This window comes from Pelophylax lessonae, assembly GCF_965119305.1.
Source record: "Pelophylax lessonae genome assembly, chromosome: 3".
In the NCBI taxonomy this organism is placed as follows: domain Eukaryota; kingdom Metazoa; phylum Chordata; class Amphibia; order Anura; family Ranidae; genus Pelophylax; species Pelophylax lessonae.
In genome coordinates, this window is record NC_138770.1 from 476,901,823 (window position 1) to 476,921,702 (window position 19,880).

The following is a 19,880-nucleotide window of genomic DNA, read 5'->3' on the forward strand; positions in this document are numbered from 1 at the left end:
GTACGAAAACACTCCCTTGAGCTCAGATTCGATGGTCCCTTCCAAGTCCTCTTAGTAACTGCCACATCAGTGAAGGTGGCTGGAAAGAACACCTGGATACACGCCTCCCATTGTAAGAAAGCCCCTGTACCTAAGGGGGAAGACGATGACGAAGCATGATTCTATATATCCTTTTCTTGTTGGGAACAACTAAGGCGCAACAAGCAGCCATTACTGAAAATAATGGAAAGATCACTTTCTGGTATAATTCTTCTGATACCCATGTAGCCACGTTTGATTTTCATGCATGTAAAATACTCCCATGCCCCAAACTCAATAGCAGATCAGAATTGTATAAGACAGGACATGGGGAAGGGTATATTTGTGTTACCAAGGGGTCATGGGGAAAGAATTGTGCCTATTGGGGAGCAGCAGCTTGGAACACAGGGACACCTTGGGGATACCAACCCCAACCAGCTTATGATAGTAAGAATAGCCAAGGAGAGCCCTTGTTGACCCGTCTCACCCTACATAAACCAGGGCCTAGCATGACACTTGTTCTAAATATACGGAATCCTAGTCCCTCTGATAGGGGTGAGTACGTGCTGGGATGGTGGTTTGGAGGAGGTCATCAGGGTCATAGAGGATCTTTCCGATTGGAAGACATGTACAACAACAATGAATGGCAACCGGTTAAAAGACAACTCCAACCTAACCCTTTAAAGCCCCATGTGCAGACCCTAGGGGGCATGGTAGCGATGGCAGATCCTACCTTTGAGGATACAATGGCAGCTGAAACCGGTTTCACAGAAGCCAATCTCTGGCTAGAGTGGATGAGGTACAGTGCTAGTAAGCACAATAGAACCAATTGTTATGTCTGTGGCAGTGTTAGACCACACTTAGGTACGGTCCCATTGAACATACCTGAAGAAACAGAGGAGTGTTTCCTAAGCCTCTTTGCTAACACTTCCACTAATTATTCAGCATGTGAGAAATGGAAGGCAGAATACCCCATCAATACCAGGGACCCAAAGCCTAAAGAAGTTATAACAATATATCCTGGGAATTACACCTGTTATGTCTGCTACAAAGGGAAGGGTAGAAAATTGGGGACCTTCCCAACAGGTTACTGTGCCTCTTACAGTCATGTTTCAACTAACTTGGTGCAAAACCAGACCCAATCCCTAGGGGATGTGTACTGGGTGTGTGGAGATATGCATGCAAGAACCAGGCTAGAGGGAGAGTGGAGAGGAGAGTGTGCCCTTGCAAAGGCTATCATGCCTTTGCACATCCTGACAGAAAGTGCTCATGACGCACATATCGGTCTGACCCCAGGTAAAAGGATGAAACGGGAAGCTCTCCTTGGAAGTTTTGATCCTCATGTATATATAGATGCCATTGGAGTTCCAAGGGGGGTCCCCGACGAATACAAGGCTCAAGACCAGGTCAAGGCCGGTCTTGAATCCCTAATCCCCATAATAACTGTCAATAAGAATGTAGATTGGATAAACTATATATATTATAACCAACAAAGGTTCGTCAACTACACCAAGGATGCATTCCAAGGGATAGCTGAACAATTAGAAACCACATCCCAAATGACCTTTCAGAACTGGATGGCTCTGGATATGATGTTAGCAGAAAAAGGAGGAGTCTGTACCATGATAGATAAGACCAGCACCTGTTGTACCTATATTCAGAACAACACTGGACCGAATGGTAAGATCACATTAGCTCTTAAGAAGTTAGAGAACCTATCAGTTGAACTGAAGAAAAATTCAGGTGTCACAGACCCATGGGATCAATATTTTAATTGGATGAGTGAGTGGCAGAAAGTCTTGGCACAGATAGGAGTGACTGTGTTGATCGTTCTAATCCTCCTTGCTTTAGTGGTTTGCTGTGTACTCCCCTGCTTGACGAAGTTCATGGAGAAAGCAATAGACCAAACTACACCCACATTCGTGAGCCAAGACATAGAATTTGAGGAAGAAGACTATGGAAAACCATATACACCATTTCAGACATTCCCTACCTCTGCCAGCGACCTGTAGGGCCATAGGGAGAGCATCTGACTTCCCATGCGCAAAGACCGTGGCAAGGGGGGTGATTGATTAGCAATCACTAGTCTAAAGTGCGACGCAAAAGAGTTCCAAGGTGCATGAGGACAGATGTGCTAGGATCGATAGGGACAGGATGAAATAGACATTTTAAGGGGGGAATCTGTAATGGATGTAATTGATGGCTTAGTAAAATGCCTATTTCTACAGTATTATATACAAGCTTATAAACCATTTATACCCATTTATGGTATTTTATGCTATAGTGCTGTTATGCTAATATGCTTTTATGCTATTTACTTATATGAAATACTTTCCTTGCTCAAACATAATTGCCAGATCACTTTTCTCCTATAAATCGAAGCAATAAGAAAACAAGAAGAACAGATGATTTCCAAGATGGCGCCTCCAGTGAGAGACATACCTAGGCCAGAAGATGGTCATATCCTGGAAGAAAGTTATATGCATATAGATACTTCCAATCAAATAAGATTATAATTTAACTGTCTATACTTAATGCCATGCCTACAGGACATTTCCTGGAGATGTTCTGTAAGGGCTTTATAAGCTTAAAAGCCGGAAGCAATAAAGCAGAATTGTTTCACCCTGACTGCGTCAGTGTCAGCATTTCTCTGTGTGAACACATGCATTATTCTTAAAAATTAGGCCAGGGACGGATATAACTCTATCGGCATTGTTCCGATCCAAATCAAGTCTAGACCCAAAAATGGACACTACGTCGCAATACCAAAGGTTCTCGAACCATCAGATTAAGGAGTTCAGGAAAAAGTTATACCAAAGCCAATTAGCAGACATATGGAGAATACTCCATCCAAAAGAAAGAGATTATACTTATTACTCAAATATATATAGGACATATTCAAGAATTGATTACTTCTTGATAGACCATCGATGGATCGAAAAAGTATCAGAAGCGAGGGTTGGGATTAGGACCTGGTCAGATCACTCCCCCATTACAGTGAAAATGAAAACGGGTAGAGATCTACCTAAAATGTCCACTTGGAAAATTAATGAGGACCTGATTAGAGACAAAAAATGGGGACAGGAAGTAGAGAAAAAGTTGGAATTTTACTTTCAAAACAATGATATTGAAGAAACTCCCAAAAACATCATATGGGAAGCACAAAAAGCATACATGCGTGGTATTCTAATCGCAAAAGGGGTACAAAGGAAAAAAGAAAGAACAGAAAATAAAGACAGGTTGATGAGAGGGGGTCACGAACTGGAACAAAAACAAAAAAAGAAAATAACGATACTTAAAGGAGAATCAATCCTCCTATTAGAAAGGAAAAAAGAGGAATTAAAAGATCTTTTAGAACAAGAAACTAGACAGGAATTTAATAAAGTAGCAAGAGAGAAATATGTAGAGGGCAATAAGATCGGGAAAAATTTGGCAAGGATAGGATTCTCAAAAAAAAAAAAAAGCAATAAACTTTATAGATAAGATCAGAAATAAAAATGGGGAATTAGTCCATTCGACTACCGAGATAGCAAGGGAGTTTCAAAAATATTATGGTAATCTATATGCGGTAAGAGGCAAGGGTAAACAAGAAAATAACTTTGATAGAGACAAGAAGATTAAAGCCTATTTAGAAAAAGCAAAAATGAAAAAAAAATAGATAAGGAAAAATTAATACTCCTAGAGGCACCAATTACAGATCAGGAGATAGAAAAAGCTATAAAAGATACCACCGTAGGAAAAAGCACAGGACCGGATGGATTTACCATTAACTACTATAAACAATACAAAGATCTTTTAATCCCAAGGCTAAAAGGGTATATGAATGGACTGGGCTCTCATTTTAGTATGAGTAGAGAGGCACTCTTAGCTTCGATCACAGTAATTCTAAAAGAAGAGAAAGATCCAACATTGTGCTCGAGTTATAGACCTATTTCTCTCTTGAATGCTGATACCAAGTACAAAAATACTAGCAACAAGAATGAAAGGTTTGATGGAGGAGTGGATTCATGATGATCAGGCAGGCTTTATACCTGGTAGGCAGGGGAAGGATAATGGGATTAGAACGATCTTACTGACAGAACAAATGCTATAAAGCAAAGCCCCGAGTGTGATCCTGTCAGTAGATGCTGAAAAAGCATTTGACAGGGTCAACTGGGAGTTCATGTTAAGAACCCTAGAGGAATTGGGTATAGGACCCAGAATGATGGCATGGATTAGTACATTGTACAGCCGACCCTCAGCAAAAATAAAAATAAATGGGACACTGTCTGAATCGTTTGAGATGTACAACGGAACGAGACAGGGTTGTCCCCTCTCTCCAATGTTTGTCATCTCACTGGAACCCCTGCTGGCAACAATAAGAGAATGCCCAGATATTAGCGGGGTGGTCGCTGGGGAGGTAGAGCATAAGGTCGCGGCGTTCGCTGATCACTTGCTACTCTACGTCTCCAACCCAAGGATTTCTCTGCCAAATATAATTAAAATCTTTAAGCAATATGGAGAACTATCAAACTTAAAAATCAATCAAACAAAATCTGAAATATTAAGCATTAAAATGAATACTCAGGAGAGAAATAGCCTAAAGGAGGAATTCCCCTTTGTGTGGAGAAGGGAGGAGTTAAAATATCTAGGAATCAAATGAACACCAACCTCAGGAAAGTTATATAAAGCAAACTTTATCCCACTACTGAATGAAATCAAAACAGAAAAAAATAGACTAATTCCTAGAGCTATATCATGGATGGGAAGAATTAACATCATAAAAATGGCGATTCTCCCAAACATATCGTATAAATTCCAAATGATACCAATACAGATTCCTCACGCTTTTTTCAAGATTATAAAATCACTGATAACTAAATTTGTTTGGAAAAATAAAAAACCAAGGATAAAATACACAACAGTAAGTAGAAGTAAAAGAGAGGGGGGGGCTTGCACTACCAGACATTAAAAAATATCACCAAGCATCAATCCTCACACAGGTGTTGGAATGGGGGAAAAAGAAAGTAAAAAAAAATTGGGTTAAAATTGAAAACACAATAAGCGGCACACAATTAGGTAAGATTATCTGGATCCCACCAAAATTTAGAGAGTTGAAAAATAATACACATATGATAACGACATTTTGGCTAGCATGACCGCCAGTCCCTCTTCTCCTTCCGTCCCGCTCCCCCTTCCCTCTCTTCCTTCTCTAACCGGTCCTGTCTTCATCCTGCCCAGCTTCCTTACCCTCTTCCTCCCCCCTTCCGCTCCCCCCCTCCCTCCTTCTCTATTCTCCCTGCCCTTAGTATTCCATTCTCTACCTCCTTCCTCTCCTCCCCTTCTTCTCCCTCTTCCTCCTCATCTCCCCCCCTCCCCCTTCTTTGATTCCCCAACCATCCCCCTCCCTACCCTCTCCCCCCCTTCCCCTTCCTCTTCTCTCCCTCACTTCCTCCTCTCTTCCTTTTCGCCACTTCGGCTTCTTCTTCCTCTACTACTTCTTCCTTCTCTCTCTCTCCTTCCCTCCCCCCCTGCTCTCTCTCTCTCCCTCTCTCTCCCTCTCCCTCCCCCCCCCCCCTTCCTATCTTCCTCCCTTCCTCTCTTACTGTCCGCTAGCTGTAATAGCGATTGTAAGTTTATTGATGTTACACTGCTTACTTTCTGTAATGATGTATCAAACATGTAAGAGTGATATATTTACCTACTCAATGTCATCTCCTTATTCTGCATTGTTACCTGTATAACCCTGTTCTTGTAAATTTCAATAAAAATTTAATGCAAAAAAAAAAAAAAATAATAATACACATATCATTACACGACAAGCAATAAAAATATGGGATATAATATATATTAGAGGAAAATGGAAGTATAACTCACAGTTAATACCACTACAGGATACAAAACTTTTTGCACCAGGGGAGGGAAGGGAATACGGTAATTGGTTGGGAGAAGGGGATATTAGGTTAAAAGACATAATGGTGAAGGGGAAAATAATTACATTATTGGATCTTAAAAAAGAGAAAGTAAATTGGAATTTAACTGAGTGGAGATACTGCCAACTTAAACATTTTGTCGCCTCCCTTCCCCAGCCAATAAGAGAAATGAATGATCTATCTCCATACGAACAAATGTGTATATCAGAGAAAATAAAGAACAATATCTCAAATATATATACAATTTTGAATGAAAGGGAAAAGCGGACAGTATCTCCACTAGTAGAAAAATGGGAAAGTGAACTGGGCACCCGAACTGAGGGACTCCAGTGGGAAAAATATATACAATTGATACATAACTCGGCTATAGATATCAGTACGGCCGAAATGAATTATAAACTGGTATCCAGATGGTATAACACCCCAGATAAAGTGGGGAGATGCCATCCGGAGAGTTCAAAACTTTGCTGGAGGGGATGTAAGGAGATGGGTACAATGACACATATTTGGTGGGAGTGCCCAAAAATTAAAAAATATTGGAGAGAGGTACTATCATTAATAAAAAAAATCACCAACAGAGGTAAAAGAAGACCCATGGACCTGTCTTTTCCATGGGACAAAAATGTTGATTAAACATTATAAAAAAACAAAAATCCCCCACTTGTTAAATTCAGCAAAAAGCCTAATACCCTTAAATTGGAAAAAGTAAGAGGCCCCATCATATCAAGAGTGGGTCCTACGGGTAGAAAAAACAAGGAAACTAGAATCCTTAAGACCCTGGGGTGAACAGGAGTATGAAAACAGGATCAAGATATGGGAGACATGGCAAGATTACAAAAAGGAAAATCAAGGGATTATTTAAATGACTTCTGAAAGGGGGGGGGGGGATAGGAGGTGGGAAGGAGGGGGGATAGGAGGGGAAAAAATAAAGTATAAGGGTTGTTATGAGATAAAGTTATTTTACTATCCTTTGTATGACGGGACTGTACTAGTGTTTTGTATGTTGAAAACCTTTAATAAAGAAATATAAAAAAAACTAAAATAAAGTGCAGAGAGCATCATGAAGAACAAGGAACACACCAGGCAGGTCCGAGATACTGTTGTGGAGAAGTTTAAAGCCGGATTTGGATACAAAAAGATTTCCCAAGCTTTAAACATCCTAAGGAGCACTGTGCAAGCGATAATATTGAAATGGAAGGAGTATCAGACCACTGCAAATCTACGAAGACATCCCTCTAAACTTTCAGCTCATGCAAGGAGAAGACTGATCAGAGATGCAGCCAAGAGGCCCATGATCACTCTGCATGAACTGCAGAGATCTACAGCTGAGGTGGGAGACTCTGTCCATAGGACAACAATCAGTCGTATACTGCACATATCTGGCCTTTATGGAAGAGTGGCAAAAAGAAAGCCATTTCCTAAAGATATCCATAAAAAGTGTTGTTTAAAGTTTGCCACAAGCCACCTGGGAGACACACCAAACATGTGGAAGAAGGTGCTCTGGTCAGATGAAACCAAAATCGAACTTTTTGTCAACAATGTAAAACTTTATATTTGGTGTAAAAGCAACACAGCTCATCACCCTGAACACACCATCCCCATTGTCAAACATGGTGGTGGCAGCATCGTGGTTTGGTCCTGCTTTTCTTCAGCAGGGACAGGGAAGATGGTTAAAATTGATGGGAAGATGGATGGAGCCAAATACAGGACCATTCTGGAAATGCATAAGAAAAAATAGGAGAAAGGAGCAAGATATTCTGAAAGAGGAGTCGGTAAGGTCTGATCCACCTATATAAAGGGATCACAGGCGTTGGGGGTCTTTGCGACCTGCTTCAATCTGGTAAGAGGCAAAGAGTGACACACCCCACCACCTGGAGCACCTAAGATCCAAGCAATTAAATATATCCAGCTTTTTCCCTGCATGAATTGACTTGGACTATGAACTACCCATAAGCACTTTAATCACTTAAAGCACTATAATAGTGGGCACAATATTTTTGGTACAATAATTTAGGATATATAATTTATCCGTGGATGCACAAGCAAGCACTTTATTTTGGCACTATTGTTGTACAGCACTTGCACTTTATAAATTAATTATTTATTTATATTGTATATGTATGCACCACTGATGTTTGTACTGAGTTTTGTGAATTTTTAGAAAGGTTTTTTAATAAGTATACACTCTCAAATTATTTATATTTTTCACTAAAAAGATTACCAGTGCTTTTTTACCATTTATTAACCATTCTGGAAGAAGACCTGATGGAGTCTGCAAAAGACCTGAGACTGGGACGGAGATTTGTCTTCCAACAAGACAATGATCCAAAACATAAAGCAAAATCTACAATGGAATGGTTCACAAATAAACATATCCAGGTGTTAGAATGTCAAAGTCCAGATCTGAATCCAATCGAGAATCTGTGGAAAGAACTGAAAACTGCTGTTCACAAACGCTCTCCATCCAACCTCACTGAGCTTGAGCTATTTTGCAAGGAGGAATGGGCAAAAAATTAAGTCTCTCGATGTGCAAAACTGATAGAGACATACCCCAAGCGACTTACAGCTGTAATCGCAGCAAAAGGTGGCGCTACAAAGTATTAACTTAAGGGGGCTGAATAATTTTGCACGCCCAATTTTTCAGTTTTTTATTTAACAAAGTTTGAAATATCCAATAAATTTTGTTCCACTTCATGATTGTGTCCCACTTGTTGATTCTTCACAAAAAAATTACAGTTTTATATCTTTATGTTTGAAGCCTGAAATATGGCAAAAGGTCGCAAAATTCAAGGGGGCCGAATACTTTCGCAAAGCACTGTATATCCAGGTAACAAGATGTAAAATAGTATAACAGTAACATCATTATAGGAACTTTCCAAATTTGTTTTAACATACAAAAGAGCCATAAAACACAATATAAATTTCCCCATTATTCTGACTGGAGAGGTCTGTAGGGACAGGAAGGAGACACGTGACCCTCTAATTGTAATGCCCTTAACGAGGCATAGATAGCATAGTAGGCAACCTGTCGCAATCCACACTGGTTCTTTGTTAAAAGGCTAAAAGGGATACACAACCCCTAAGGATGATAAAGCCATAATTTAGTTAAAGAATCAGGATAATGGGTATATCCATCCCTATTCATTCTGCCAATATTGCATTATTGAAACAACAGGGGACTAGATAGAATACTCTTCCAAGGGGTCACATCGTCCAATAAGAAGAGAGAGGGCTGCATGTATTGCCCATATCACAAGAAAGGCTTATACTGTATTATAGAATTTCATTAAGACCTGGTGGTGATGTGGCATTTAAACGCCCTATCCATAGAGCTTCTTTTTGCAGGATTTTTTTGTCCCAGTTCCCTCCCCTAGAGTCAGGGGGGACCACCTCTAAAACAATAAAAGAGATGCAGCTGTCGAATCTGTGATACAGATCAAGATGGAGGCTAATTGGTGTAATAATTTTCCCTCCCCCAGAGTAGTATGTGTGATCATTAATCCTCTGTATTAACATTCCTATTGTCTTGCCGACGTAGAACGCCCCACATCGGCAAGACATAAGATAGACCACACCCTGTGTCATACAGTTGGCAAAAAAATGGGGTACAAATGTCTCCCCATTGGGTAATAGGAAGTGTTGACCCTGGTTGACCCATTGGCAGAAATTGCAATTATTACATTTAAATATACCATGTCTTTGTGGATTTTTTGTTTTAGACAGGTCATAGTGAGAAGATACAATTTTGTCTCGAATTGCAGAGGCCTTACGAAAAACAATTCATGGAAGGGCGCTGATATATTTAGCCATAGTGGTATCCTGCAAGAGGATATGCCAATGTTTATAGAGAATCTCTCTAAGTTGGTAATGTTGAGATGAAAACTTAGTGATATAGTTAACTGTTTTTGACCCTTTGGTTTGAAGAGTAGTGTGGTCCTATCCTGTTGCAGCGCCCTATTATAGGCTTTACACAATAGCGTTTTTCTATATCCTCTTCGTAATAGTCTACCTCCAAAGTAAATTAGCCTGCTTCTTGAAGTCCTCTATGCGAGTACTTTTTCTGCGCAAGCGAACATACTGCGCATAGGGGATGCTTTTCACTAGCGCTGGAGGGTGTGAACTGTCTGCATGGAGCAGGGTATTGCCCGCCGACTCCTTTCTGAAGAGGTCAGTGGCAATACAATGGTCCATGTCAATGAGCACTCATAGATCAAGAAATGTAATCGATCGCCTAACAAACGTAAGCGTAAATTTCAAAATTAAAATTATTGATATTTAGACAATGGACAAACATGCGCAAATCATCTTATGTACCTTTCCAAATTAACCACTTGCCGACCGCTCATGTTGCTGCTACTTCAGCAGAGCGGCTCAGCTAGGTCCAGCAACGTAGACCTACGTCGGGCGCATTCACTGCTCGCAGGGTGCGCTCCCGCGCGCCCTGCAAACCAATCCTGGTCTGATTCGGCTCAGAACCGATCAGTCACCAGATGCAGACCAATGATTTTTGGTCTGGATCTGGTGATCGGTTCTGCCCAATGGCATCATGTCCCCTGCCTGTGTAATGTAAACACAGGCAGGGGAAGTGATGTATTTTTCCCTCCTGGAGCCCTTTTGGTTCCAGGAGAAGAAGAAGAGACAGCTAAATGTTCCACAAACACTACACTGACACAAACACATAGGTACACATTTAACCCCTTGATCACCCCCCAAACCCCTCACAGTGAACACTATATACAGTGGTATACAGATCTTTTACTGATCACTGAATTTAGTGTCACTTGTGACCCTTAATCGCGCTTGCGCTAGGCCCAAATAGGTTTAGGGCACCTGCCATCTATCCCCTAATAAAGTTTTAACCCCTTGATCACACCCAGTTAACCCCTTCACTCCCTATCACACTGTGCACTAAATACAGTATATAGTGTGACAGGAAGTCAGGTAAAACTTTGGGTGTTGTCACAGACGGGAGATACATTTCTGCCTTGTTTAGACTCACCAATTACTATCAGGTGTCGGCTGCAGAGATAGCCAGAAAGGTTTAAGGACGTTGGAAAGCTTCAGCTATTCAGAATGAGGCAATTAAGGCCTCTACAAGTTATCCAGAGGATGACTACTGATTGCTGCATCCTGAGGCTTTGTGCGTTAAGGAGAGCAGTGAGCTGAGAGACTTCTGAAGGTGAGGGGGTCTTGACTTTTTACACATGGTGGAGGATGCGGGCAGTTAAAGTAAACTCAAAATGGAGGAGATACTGAGACAACTGGCTATAGCAAATGCAAATCAACAGCAGACAAATGTGGGTTTTCAGCGGAGCCTTGCAGCTCAACAACAGATTCACCAAAGAGCATTGCAGCTCAAAAACAGGCTCACCAAGAGAGCATTGCAGCTCACCAAGACAGCACTGCAGCTCAACAACAGGCTCACCAAGAGAGCATTGCAGGCTTGGAACAGAGACACCAGCAGCAAATGGAGGCCATCGTGAAACAGCTTCAGAGACAGCAGACCGAGGCTAGGAGTCAGGCCAGTAACATATCGACTTTTCGGGTAAGCCACTTTTTGCCAAAGATGACTGCAGATAACGACCCTGAGATCCTTCTGACCACGTTTGAAAGAACAGCGGAGAAAGAGTTGGCCTAAAGAACAGTGGGCTGGACTAGTGGCCCCCCTATTATCTGGAGAAGCCCAAAAGGCATATTTTGATTTGGAGCTTGCAGATGCAAAAAACTATGATCGATCAAAAGAGGAAATATTGGCACGTTTTGGGGTAACCTTGGATGTCCATGCTCAGCGGGTCCACAACTGGAGTTATCAGCTGAGGAAGCCACCTCGGTCGCAGATGTATGACCTCATCCATTTGGCTAGGAAATGGCTGCAGCCAGAAATTCTGTCCGGACCAAAAATTTTGGAGCGAGTAGTCATGGACAAATTTCTTAGGTCTCTTCCTAACACCCTGCAGAAATGGGTGAGCCATGGTGGTCCGGAAACTGCAGACAAACTAGTAGACCTGGTCGAAAGGTAGCTAACAACAGAGAATTTGACCTCTTTTCCCAGAGACGCACAGACTTTTCACCCCAAGACCAGACCCTCCCCACCTATAAGTAAAACTGCATCAAGGGATGGGGGTGGAGAGAGGAACCAAAGAGCAACTAGAGGTATTATCGGGACTACTGCTAATGTTTGGCGAGAGCAGCCTGGAAGACCCATCCCACAAGAGAGGACCAGAAGGTTGATTTGTTACCGTTGCCGGGAAGAGGGACATGTAGCAGCGGTTTGCCCAGCGGGTGATGAACCCATGCAGTGTGACTTTCTGACAGAGATGACAGTCCCTTTTTGCAACCACATGCACTGCAGTAAAGGGCAATGAGAAACCTTTATATAGAATGTGCTTAGATGGTAAAGATGTTGTGGTATTGTTGGATTCAGGTAGCCTGGTCACCTTAGTGAAAAGTGATCTAGTGGTGGGAAAAACCTTACATCCTAGGAAAATGGCTGTAGTTTGTGTACATGGGGACACACGAGAATATCCAGTGACTACGGTTTCCTTTGAAACCTCCCTCGGTAACTTGTGTCACCAAGTGGGTTTAGTTCCCAAACTGCCACATGACGCCATTGTGGGAAGGGATTTCCCAAAGTTCTGGGAACTCTGGGATTGCCCAGATTCCCCAGTAGGTGGTTCTTCTGAGCCTGAAACATCTACTCCAGAATCCAACTGTGAGGATTCTCCTGTTTCCATTCTCAGTCTTAGCAGGAGAAACACCTAAGGAGGAGCCTGCTACCTCAGAATAGGAACAGTGGCCCATAGGGTTTGATGACCTCGAGGTGCACCGAGAAAATTTTATCACTGAGCAATTGAGGGACCCCACATTGCTAAGAGCCCGGGAGAATGTAGTGAAGATAGATGGGGAGTTAGTTAACCCTGACGAGAGGATTGCCCTCTCTTACTTCATTATTAAAAGGGACCTGTTATATCGAGTGTCACAGAGGATAGAGGACACCCTTGAGCAACTGGTAGTGCCTAAACCGTACCACAGGATGGTTTTGGAATTGGCCCATGGGCACATTCTTGGGGGACATTTGGGAGCAGAAAAAACCTGGGAGAGAATCACCCAGAGGTTTTATTGGCCTGGGATCACTAAGGAAGTGGAATTGTACTGCTCTTCCTGTCCAGTGTGTCAGATTACTGCACCCACGCTACATTTCCGCAGTCCGTTGGTACCAATGCCCATTGTCGAGGTCCCTTTTGAGAGGATCGCCATGGACTTGGTTGGCCCCTTACTGAAGTCCACTAGAGGGCACCAGCACATCTTGGTAATAATGGACTATGCCACCTGTTACCCAGAAGCGATTCCTCTCTGAAATACCTCTGCTAAAACCATTGCCAAGGAGTTATTTCAGGTTTTCAGCCGTGTGGGTCTTCCTAAGGAAGTCCTAACTGACCAGGGCACCCCGTTTATGTCTAGGGTGACCAGAGAACGGTGTAAACTCCTGAAAGTGACCAAATTACGTACATCAGTATATCACCCTCAAACAGACGGGTTAGCGGAGAGGTTTAATAAAACTTTAAAACAAATGTTGAGGAAGGTGGTGGATAAAGACGGAAAGAATTGGGATTATCTGCTCTCTTATCTGATGTTTGCCATAAGAGAGGTTCCCCAATCATCCACAGTGTTCTCTCCGTTTGAGCTGCTGTATGGGAGGCACCCCCTGGGCCTACTGGACATTGCCAGGGAAACATGGGAGAGTGAGAGTTCCTCTCATCGAAGTGTGATTGAACATGTGGCACGAATGCAAGATAGAATTGCCCAAGTGATGCCGATTGTGAAGGTACATTTAGCCCAAGCCCAGTTGGCTCAACAAAGGATTTACAATCGTGGGGCCCAGGTCCGTTCTTTTTGCACCTGGTGATAGGGTGTTGGTACTGGTCCCCACGGTCAAAAGTAAATTCCTAGCCAAATGGCAGGGTCCCTATGAAGTGTTGGATAGAATGGGGGTGGTGAATTATAAAATTAGCCAACCGGGAAGACGAAAACCTGAGCAGCTCTATCACGTGAACTTGTTAAAACCATGGAAGGATAGAGACTCCTTGGTCGCTGAGACTACCCGATTTCTGCTCCATTTTACCTGGTTGTCCCTGAAGTTGGGATAGCAGAGACTCTGTCCAAAACTCAGCAACAGGAGGTTGAAGAATTTGTGCTCCATAATAGGGAGAAGTTTTCAGACCTGCCAGGTTGGGTCTCCGGAGTTAAACATGACATTATCACCACACCAGGGGATAAGGTCAAGTTAAAGCCTTATAGAATTCCAGAAGCCCGGCGAGAGGCAATTCGCCAGGAAGTAACAAAAATGCTTGAGCTGGGGGTGATAGAAGAGTCAAATAGTGATTGGTCCAGTCCCATTGTCTTAGTGCCCAAACCAGATGAAAGTTGGCAGTTTTGTAATGACTTGATCGCCTAGGCACTGCCCAGGACATGACGACGTTAGACCTTACCAAGGGTTATTGGCAAATTCCTCTCTCGGGGTCGGCCAGGGAAAAAACTGAATTTTTGTAAAATCTTACCGTAAAATTCCTTTCTCTGAGTCCTCCGACAGTCGCCGCCCACTCACAAGTCTTCACCAATGGGTATTGACCTTTGCTCCGCAGGAGTAGCTAGGCACAAGATTTGTTAATAACAAAAGCTTTTAGCATAGACACACCCCTAGGGGATGTCCCCTTAGTCAATACCTCCCTGCACCAGCATTCCCAACTCAGTTTGGTAGCATAGCAGTAAGAGTACACAAAAAAACCCCAAAGAGGGGCGGGGGGCGGCGACTGTCGGAGGACTCAGAGAAAGGAATTTTACGGTAAGATTTTACAAAAATTCAGTTCTCTTACGTCCTCCGACAGTCGCGCCCACTCACAAGTCTTCACCAATGGGATGTCCCAAAGCAGTGTAGACCTGAGGGGTGGGAGACGGAGACGCAGCCGCAGAAAAAGCAACGCAGTACCCACATCAGAGAAAGGAACCTTACACACAGTAAGAGAACCAACTGGGCAACAGGAAAACGTGCTCAACAGGAGCAACAACCCAGGAAAAACAAGCAACCCAGGGGAAAAACACCCCAACAGGCAAGGACCCAAAAACAAGGGTCCCTAAGGCACTGCCGCACTGAGAACTTTACGGCCAAAGGAGGCATCGGCTGATGCCTTAACATCCACCTTATAAAACTTTAAGAAGGTGCGAACGGACGACCAAGTCGCCGCCTTACACACCTGGGCCACAGAAGCCTGATGCCGGAAAGCCCAAGACGTATTAAAAGACCTGGTAGAGTGCGCTTTCACAGGGAAGGGAGGAACCCTCTCCTTCAAGGCATAGGCCTGCACAATGGTTTGTCTAATCCATTTGGCGATAGTCGCAGCTGACGCCGCCATGCCCTTCCGAGGTCCCTCAGGAAGGACAAAGAGGGAATCCGACTTGCGAAAAGGCTTAGTGGACGACAGGTAAACCCTGATCGCCAGACAACATCCAAGGAATGCAAGGCAACCTCCTTAGGATGTTTTGGCTTCGCGCAGAGCGAAGACAAGACAATTTCTTCATTAAGGTGAAAATCCGAGATCACTTTCGGCAGAAAGGACAGGTTAGGTCGCAAGACCACCTTATCCTTGTGAACCACCAAGTAGGGAGAAAATAATAAGGGTGTGTGTAGTTCCGCGCTTAGGATGGGGGGTATATATGTACAAATGCACACCGCACCTAGCTGCTGCCCACTTCAAAAATGCGACCAAGTAGGGAGAGCTGCAGGACAAAGCCGCCAGCTCCGACACCCTGCGAGCCGAAGTGATCGCCACCAAAAAAGCCACCTTTTTGGACAACAGAGGCAACGAGATCTCCCTGATCTTTTCAAAGGGAGCATGTTGCAACGCGGACAGAACCAGGTTCAAGTCCCACGGAGGCAAAGGCTCCCTCCGTGGAGGGGCCAAATGGCGCACCCCTTGAACAAAGGTGCGGATCAACGAGTTTGACGCCACAGGGCGCTGAAAAAACGGCCAGCGCAGAAATCTGGCCCTTAATCGTGGCCAGCGCCAAACGCTGGTCCACTCCAGTTTGGAGGAAAGCCAACACTCTCGACACCGAGTACGAACGAGGGGAATACCCCCTGGGCTCACACCAGGCAAAGTATGCTTTCCAAGTACGGTAGTAAATCTTCCCCGAAGAGGCTTTCCTAGCCTTGATCAAAGTGGGAATGACCTCAGGGGAGAGACCCCTATCCTTCAGGACCTGGCTTTCAACAGCCAGGCCGTTAAAGCCAGCGACTGTAAAGCAGGATGGAATATCGGCCCTTGAGACAGAAGGTCTTTCCGAAGCGGCAGGCGCCACGGAGCGTCGACCGCCAGAGTGACAAGGTCTGCGTACCAAGACCGGCGAGGCCAGTCCGGTGCCACCAGAATCACCGTATGCGGTTCCGAGGCTAACCTGCGAAGGAGCCTGGACAGCAGCTGAATCGGTGGAAAGGCATACATCAGACGATACCGATGCCAGGGCGCCACTAACGCGTCCGAGGCGTCCGCCTGAGGATCGCGCGTCCTTGCCATGAACCTTTCCACCTTGTTGTTTAGACGAGACGCGAACAGGTCCACATCTGGGGAACCCCACTTCGCGCACAACATCTGGAAGACATCCGGGTGAAGGGACCATTCCCCCTGGTCCAGGGTCTGGCGACTCAGATAATCCGCCTGCCAGTTCTCCACCCCCGGAATGTGAACTGCCATTATCGCCGGGACGTGCGTCTCGGCCCAAGACAGAATGTCGGCCACTTCCCGAGCCGCTCGGGCACTCCTGGTGCCCCCTTGATGGTTGATGTAGGCCACCGCGGTGGCATCGTCCGTCTGAACCCGAACCGGACGGCCCTTGCGACCATTGCAGAAGGCAAAGCTTTATTGCTCGCAATTCCAGAATGTTGATCGGAAGGGAGGACTCCTCCTCCGACCAAGTTCCCTGGGCGGACAGAACGCCCAGGACACCACCCCAGCCCGACAGGCTGGCATCCGTGGTGACTACTGTCCACAACAACGGACGGAAAGATTTGCCCCCCGACACCGTCGGGGACTGGAGCCACCACAGAAGACTCCTTCTGGTGCGGTGACTCAACGAGATCCGCAGATCCAAGGACTGCGGACGCCCGTCCTACTTGGCAAGAATCTCCGCCTGGAGACCCCGCGTGTGAAACTGGGCAAAGGGGATCGCCTCGAAGGCTGAGACCATCAACCCCAGACATCTCATGCATGTCCGGAGGGACGAGCTTTGGTTGTCCCTGAGGGACCTGACCTCGTCCTGAAGCGTCCGGAGCTTGTCCTCCGGTAGGAAAACCTTCGCCTGAACAGAGTCCAGAACCATCCCCAAATAGGGAAGGCGAACCGAAGGACACAGAGTCGACTTCGGAACGTTTATGGTCCAACCGAACTCTTGCAGCAATGCCCTGTGCCCGTAACAGGGCCAGGACCGGTGCCAGCACCTTGGAAAAAACCCGCGGAGCCGAAGCGAGACCGAAAGGTAACGCCACAAATTGGTAGTGATCCTCCGCAATGGCGAATCGAAGGTACCTTTGGTGACCCTCGAAAATGGGGATGTGTAGGTACGCATCCTTCAGATCGATGGAGGCCATGAACTCCCCCGGACTCAGGGCAGCCACCACTGAGCGCAGGGATTCCATGCGGAACTTGCGAACCCGCACAAAGCGGTTCAGAGCTTTCAAGTCCAGAAACGGACGCACCTTGCCCTCCTTTCTGGGCACAGTGAACAGATTGGAGTAAAACCCCTGAAATCTGTCCTGATGAGGCACCGGAACCACCACTCCTTGGGCCCGCACCGTCAGGTGCAGATCCTGCAAGCGCTCCGGAGACAGCTGAAGATTTGAGGGGAAAAATCTGCCCGCCGGCCGAGAGAGAAATTCGATCTTGTAACCAGATCGAACGATTTCCTGAACCCACCTGTCCTGAATGCGGATCAGCCAAGGTTGGAGGAAACCGCGCAGACGTCCCCCCACCCCAGAAACGGGTGAGGGCGCCCCTTCAGGCGGAATTGGCGTGGGTTGTCGAACCGGACTGGCCGGATTCTTGCTTACCCGCCCACGGCTTCTTCTGGGAGCCTTGGCCTTTGAAGGGCTTGCCCTTGGATTGCGACTGAAAGGCACGAAAGGACCCCTGAGAGGGCCTAAACGAGGAGTTACGTTTGCCACGGAAAGATTTGTGCTTGGGATTTTGGGGTAAGAGAGTACTCTTGCCCCCCGTAACTCCTTTAATCAGAGTATCCAAAGCCTCGCCAAAAAGGCGAGATCCCACGTAGGGAAAATCCGCCAACGTCTTGCGAGAAGATTGGTCGACCGACCAACTTTTCAGCCATATCAGGCGACGGTTGAGCACTGCCACACTAGACAGGCGTGCAGCCAAAAGGAGCTAAATTCAAGTCCGCATCACACAAGTACATGACTCCTTGATGGATTTGATCCACCATAGCCAACGTGGTAGGCGGAGCCGAATCAGCCACCAGGGTGCGCCTGAGCACCTTCGTCCAATCGGCAACCGCCTGGGCCGCCATAACCGAAGCAAAAATAGGTTTTAGCATAGAACCAGCAACCATATAGGCATGACGGGCAAGAGACTCCAACCTCCTGTCCGTAGGGTCCCGGAAAACCGGGGTATCCTCAGAAGGAACCGCAGTAGCTTTGTTTAAAACGGCTACCGCGTGATCCACCTGAGGCGCCACACACCAACGCTCGTCGGTGGAGGGCGCAAACGGATAAAGCAGTTTAAACTTATTTGGCACTGTAAAGGGCTTCTTTAAATTGCGCCACTGCTCATTAACAGTATGTTGAAATTCTGCAGGGCAGGGAAAAACCTGCGCTGATTTGCGGGTTCTATGCGTCCCAAAGGAGGACACCCTAGCAGGAGGAGTGGGCTCATCCTCCAGGTGCAACGTATCCTTAATGGAGGCAATCAGCTCATCCATGAGTGCAAGCTCTTCAGGTGAGCCAGGGGGAGAAACATCAACCCCTTCCACCTCCCCCTCAGACCCCAAAAGGTCCAGAGATGAGCGAGACCCTGAGAAGGGCACGCCAGCCACAGCAGCCACATCGCCCTCTGAATCAGAGGAAATGGATAACCTGGCCCTTTTTGCGGATCGTTCAGCCATCAGCACATGCATCTGAGAAACTAAGGACGCCACTACCGTGGCCAGATCAGCCCCCTCGGGGGGTGCAGCAGCCCCCTGGTCCCCCAACAGGGCGGGGGGAAACTTGCTATCCTGAGAATCCATGCCCACAGCAATGAAGGGAAAAAAAGGTACTGGCCATTTAACACCACGGCGAGCGCAGCCCACCGTACACTACTGCATGCACCGATCCCGCAGGGATAGAGAACACTGAGCAAGGAATGACAGGACAATGAAGGAAAAACCTGGAGAGAGCACAAACAGGCTGCTGCCACCGATCGCTGTTCCAGAGAAAAAGGAAGTGATGCAATAACCGGCTGACTTATATAGCCTATGAAGGCTCCGCAAAAATGGCCGCTCGGCTGAGGGATAGAGGCTACAAGAAAATGGCGCCGACATGTGCTCGAACGAGCGCGGCCCGCCAAAATGGCGGCGAGTGGCGCCAAAACACAGCGCTGTACAGGGACAGGGCCGTCCATAGCATTTCTGCAAAAAAATGGCGGGCCGCAACAGCGGCCGCCGCTCAAGCATGTCTGCGCCCAATCTGCCCCAGGCAGAACTCACAGCAGAGCGGGAGGGCCCCTCCCCCTCGCAGCCCACAAAGGCATGCTAACCCATACAGGGATCTGACAGGGAGCCCGCATTTCACACAGACATGGGGGTACACACAGCCACAGACTGACACCCACACAGATGGTCCCCACACAGAAGGTGCTTACCGTACCGGATGGCGTGGGGAGCCGTCTCCATCGACAAACCGCTATC

General features: G+C 46.0%; 2 protein-coding genes across 2 annotated transcripts in view; one reads left to right on the top strand and one right to left on the bottom strand.

Annotated features, from left to right (window-relative positions):
* Positions 1 to 209: 209 nt before the first annotated feature.
* LOC309550591 (syncytin-1-like) lies at positions 210 to 2,030 on the top strand (the record flags this gene model as incomplete). Its single annotated transcript, XM_082250936.1, has 2 exons — positions 210 to 355; positions 390 to 2,030. Exon 2 carries the CDS (start codon positions 528 to 530, stop codon positions 2,028 to 2,030), a length of 1,503 nt encoding a protein of 500 aa, XP_082107062.1. The 5' UTR covers positions 210 to 355; positions 390 to 527.
* A 1,294-nt stretch (positions 2,031 to 3,324) lies between these two features.
* Positions 3,325 to 19,880, bottom strand: part of SFT2D1 (SFT2 domain containing 1) — a gene marked incomplete at its 3' end in the record, with an annotated part of 418,618 nt that continues 402,062 nt past the window's right edge. Inside the window, exon 7 of the mRNA XM_082250937.1 lies at positions 3,325 to 3,333. Coding sequence (XP_082107063.1) covers positions 3,325 to 3,333 — 9 coding nt within the window. The remainder of the gene's footprint in view (positions 3,334 to 19,880) is intronic.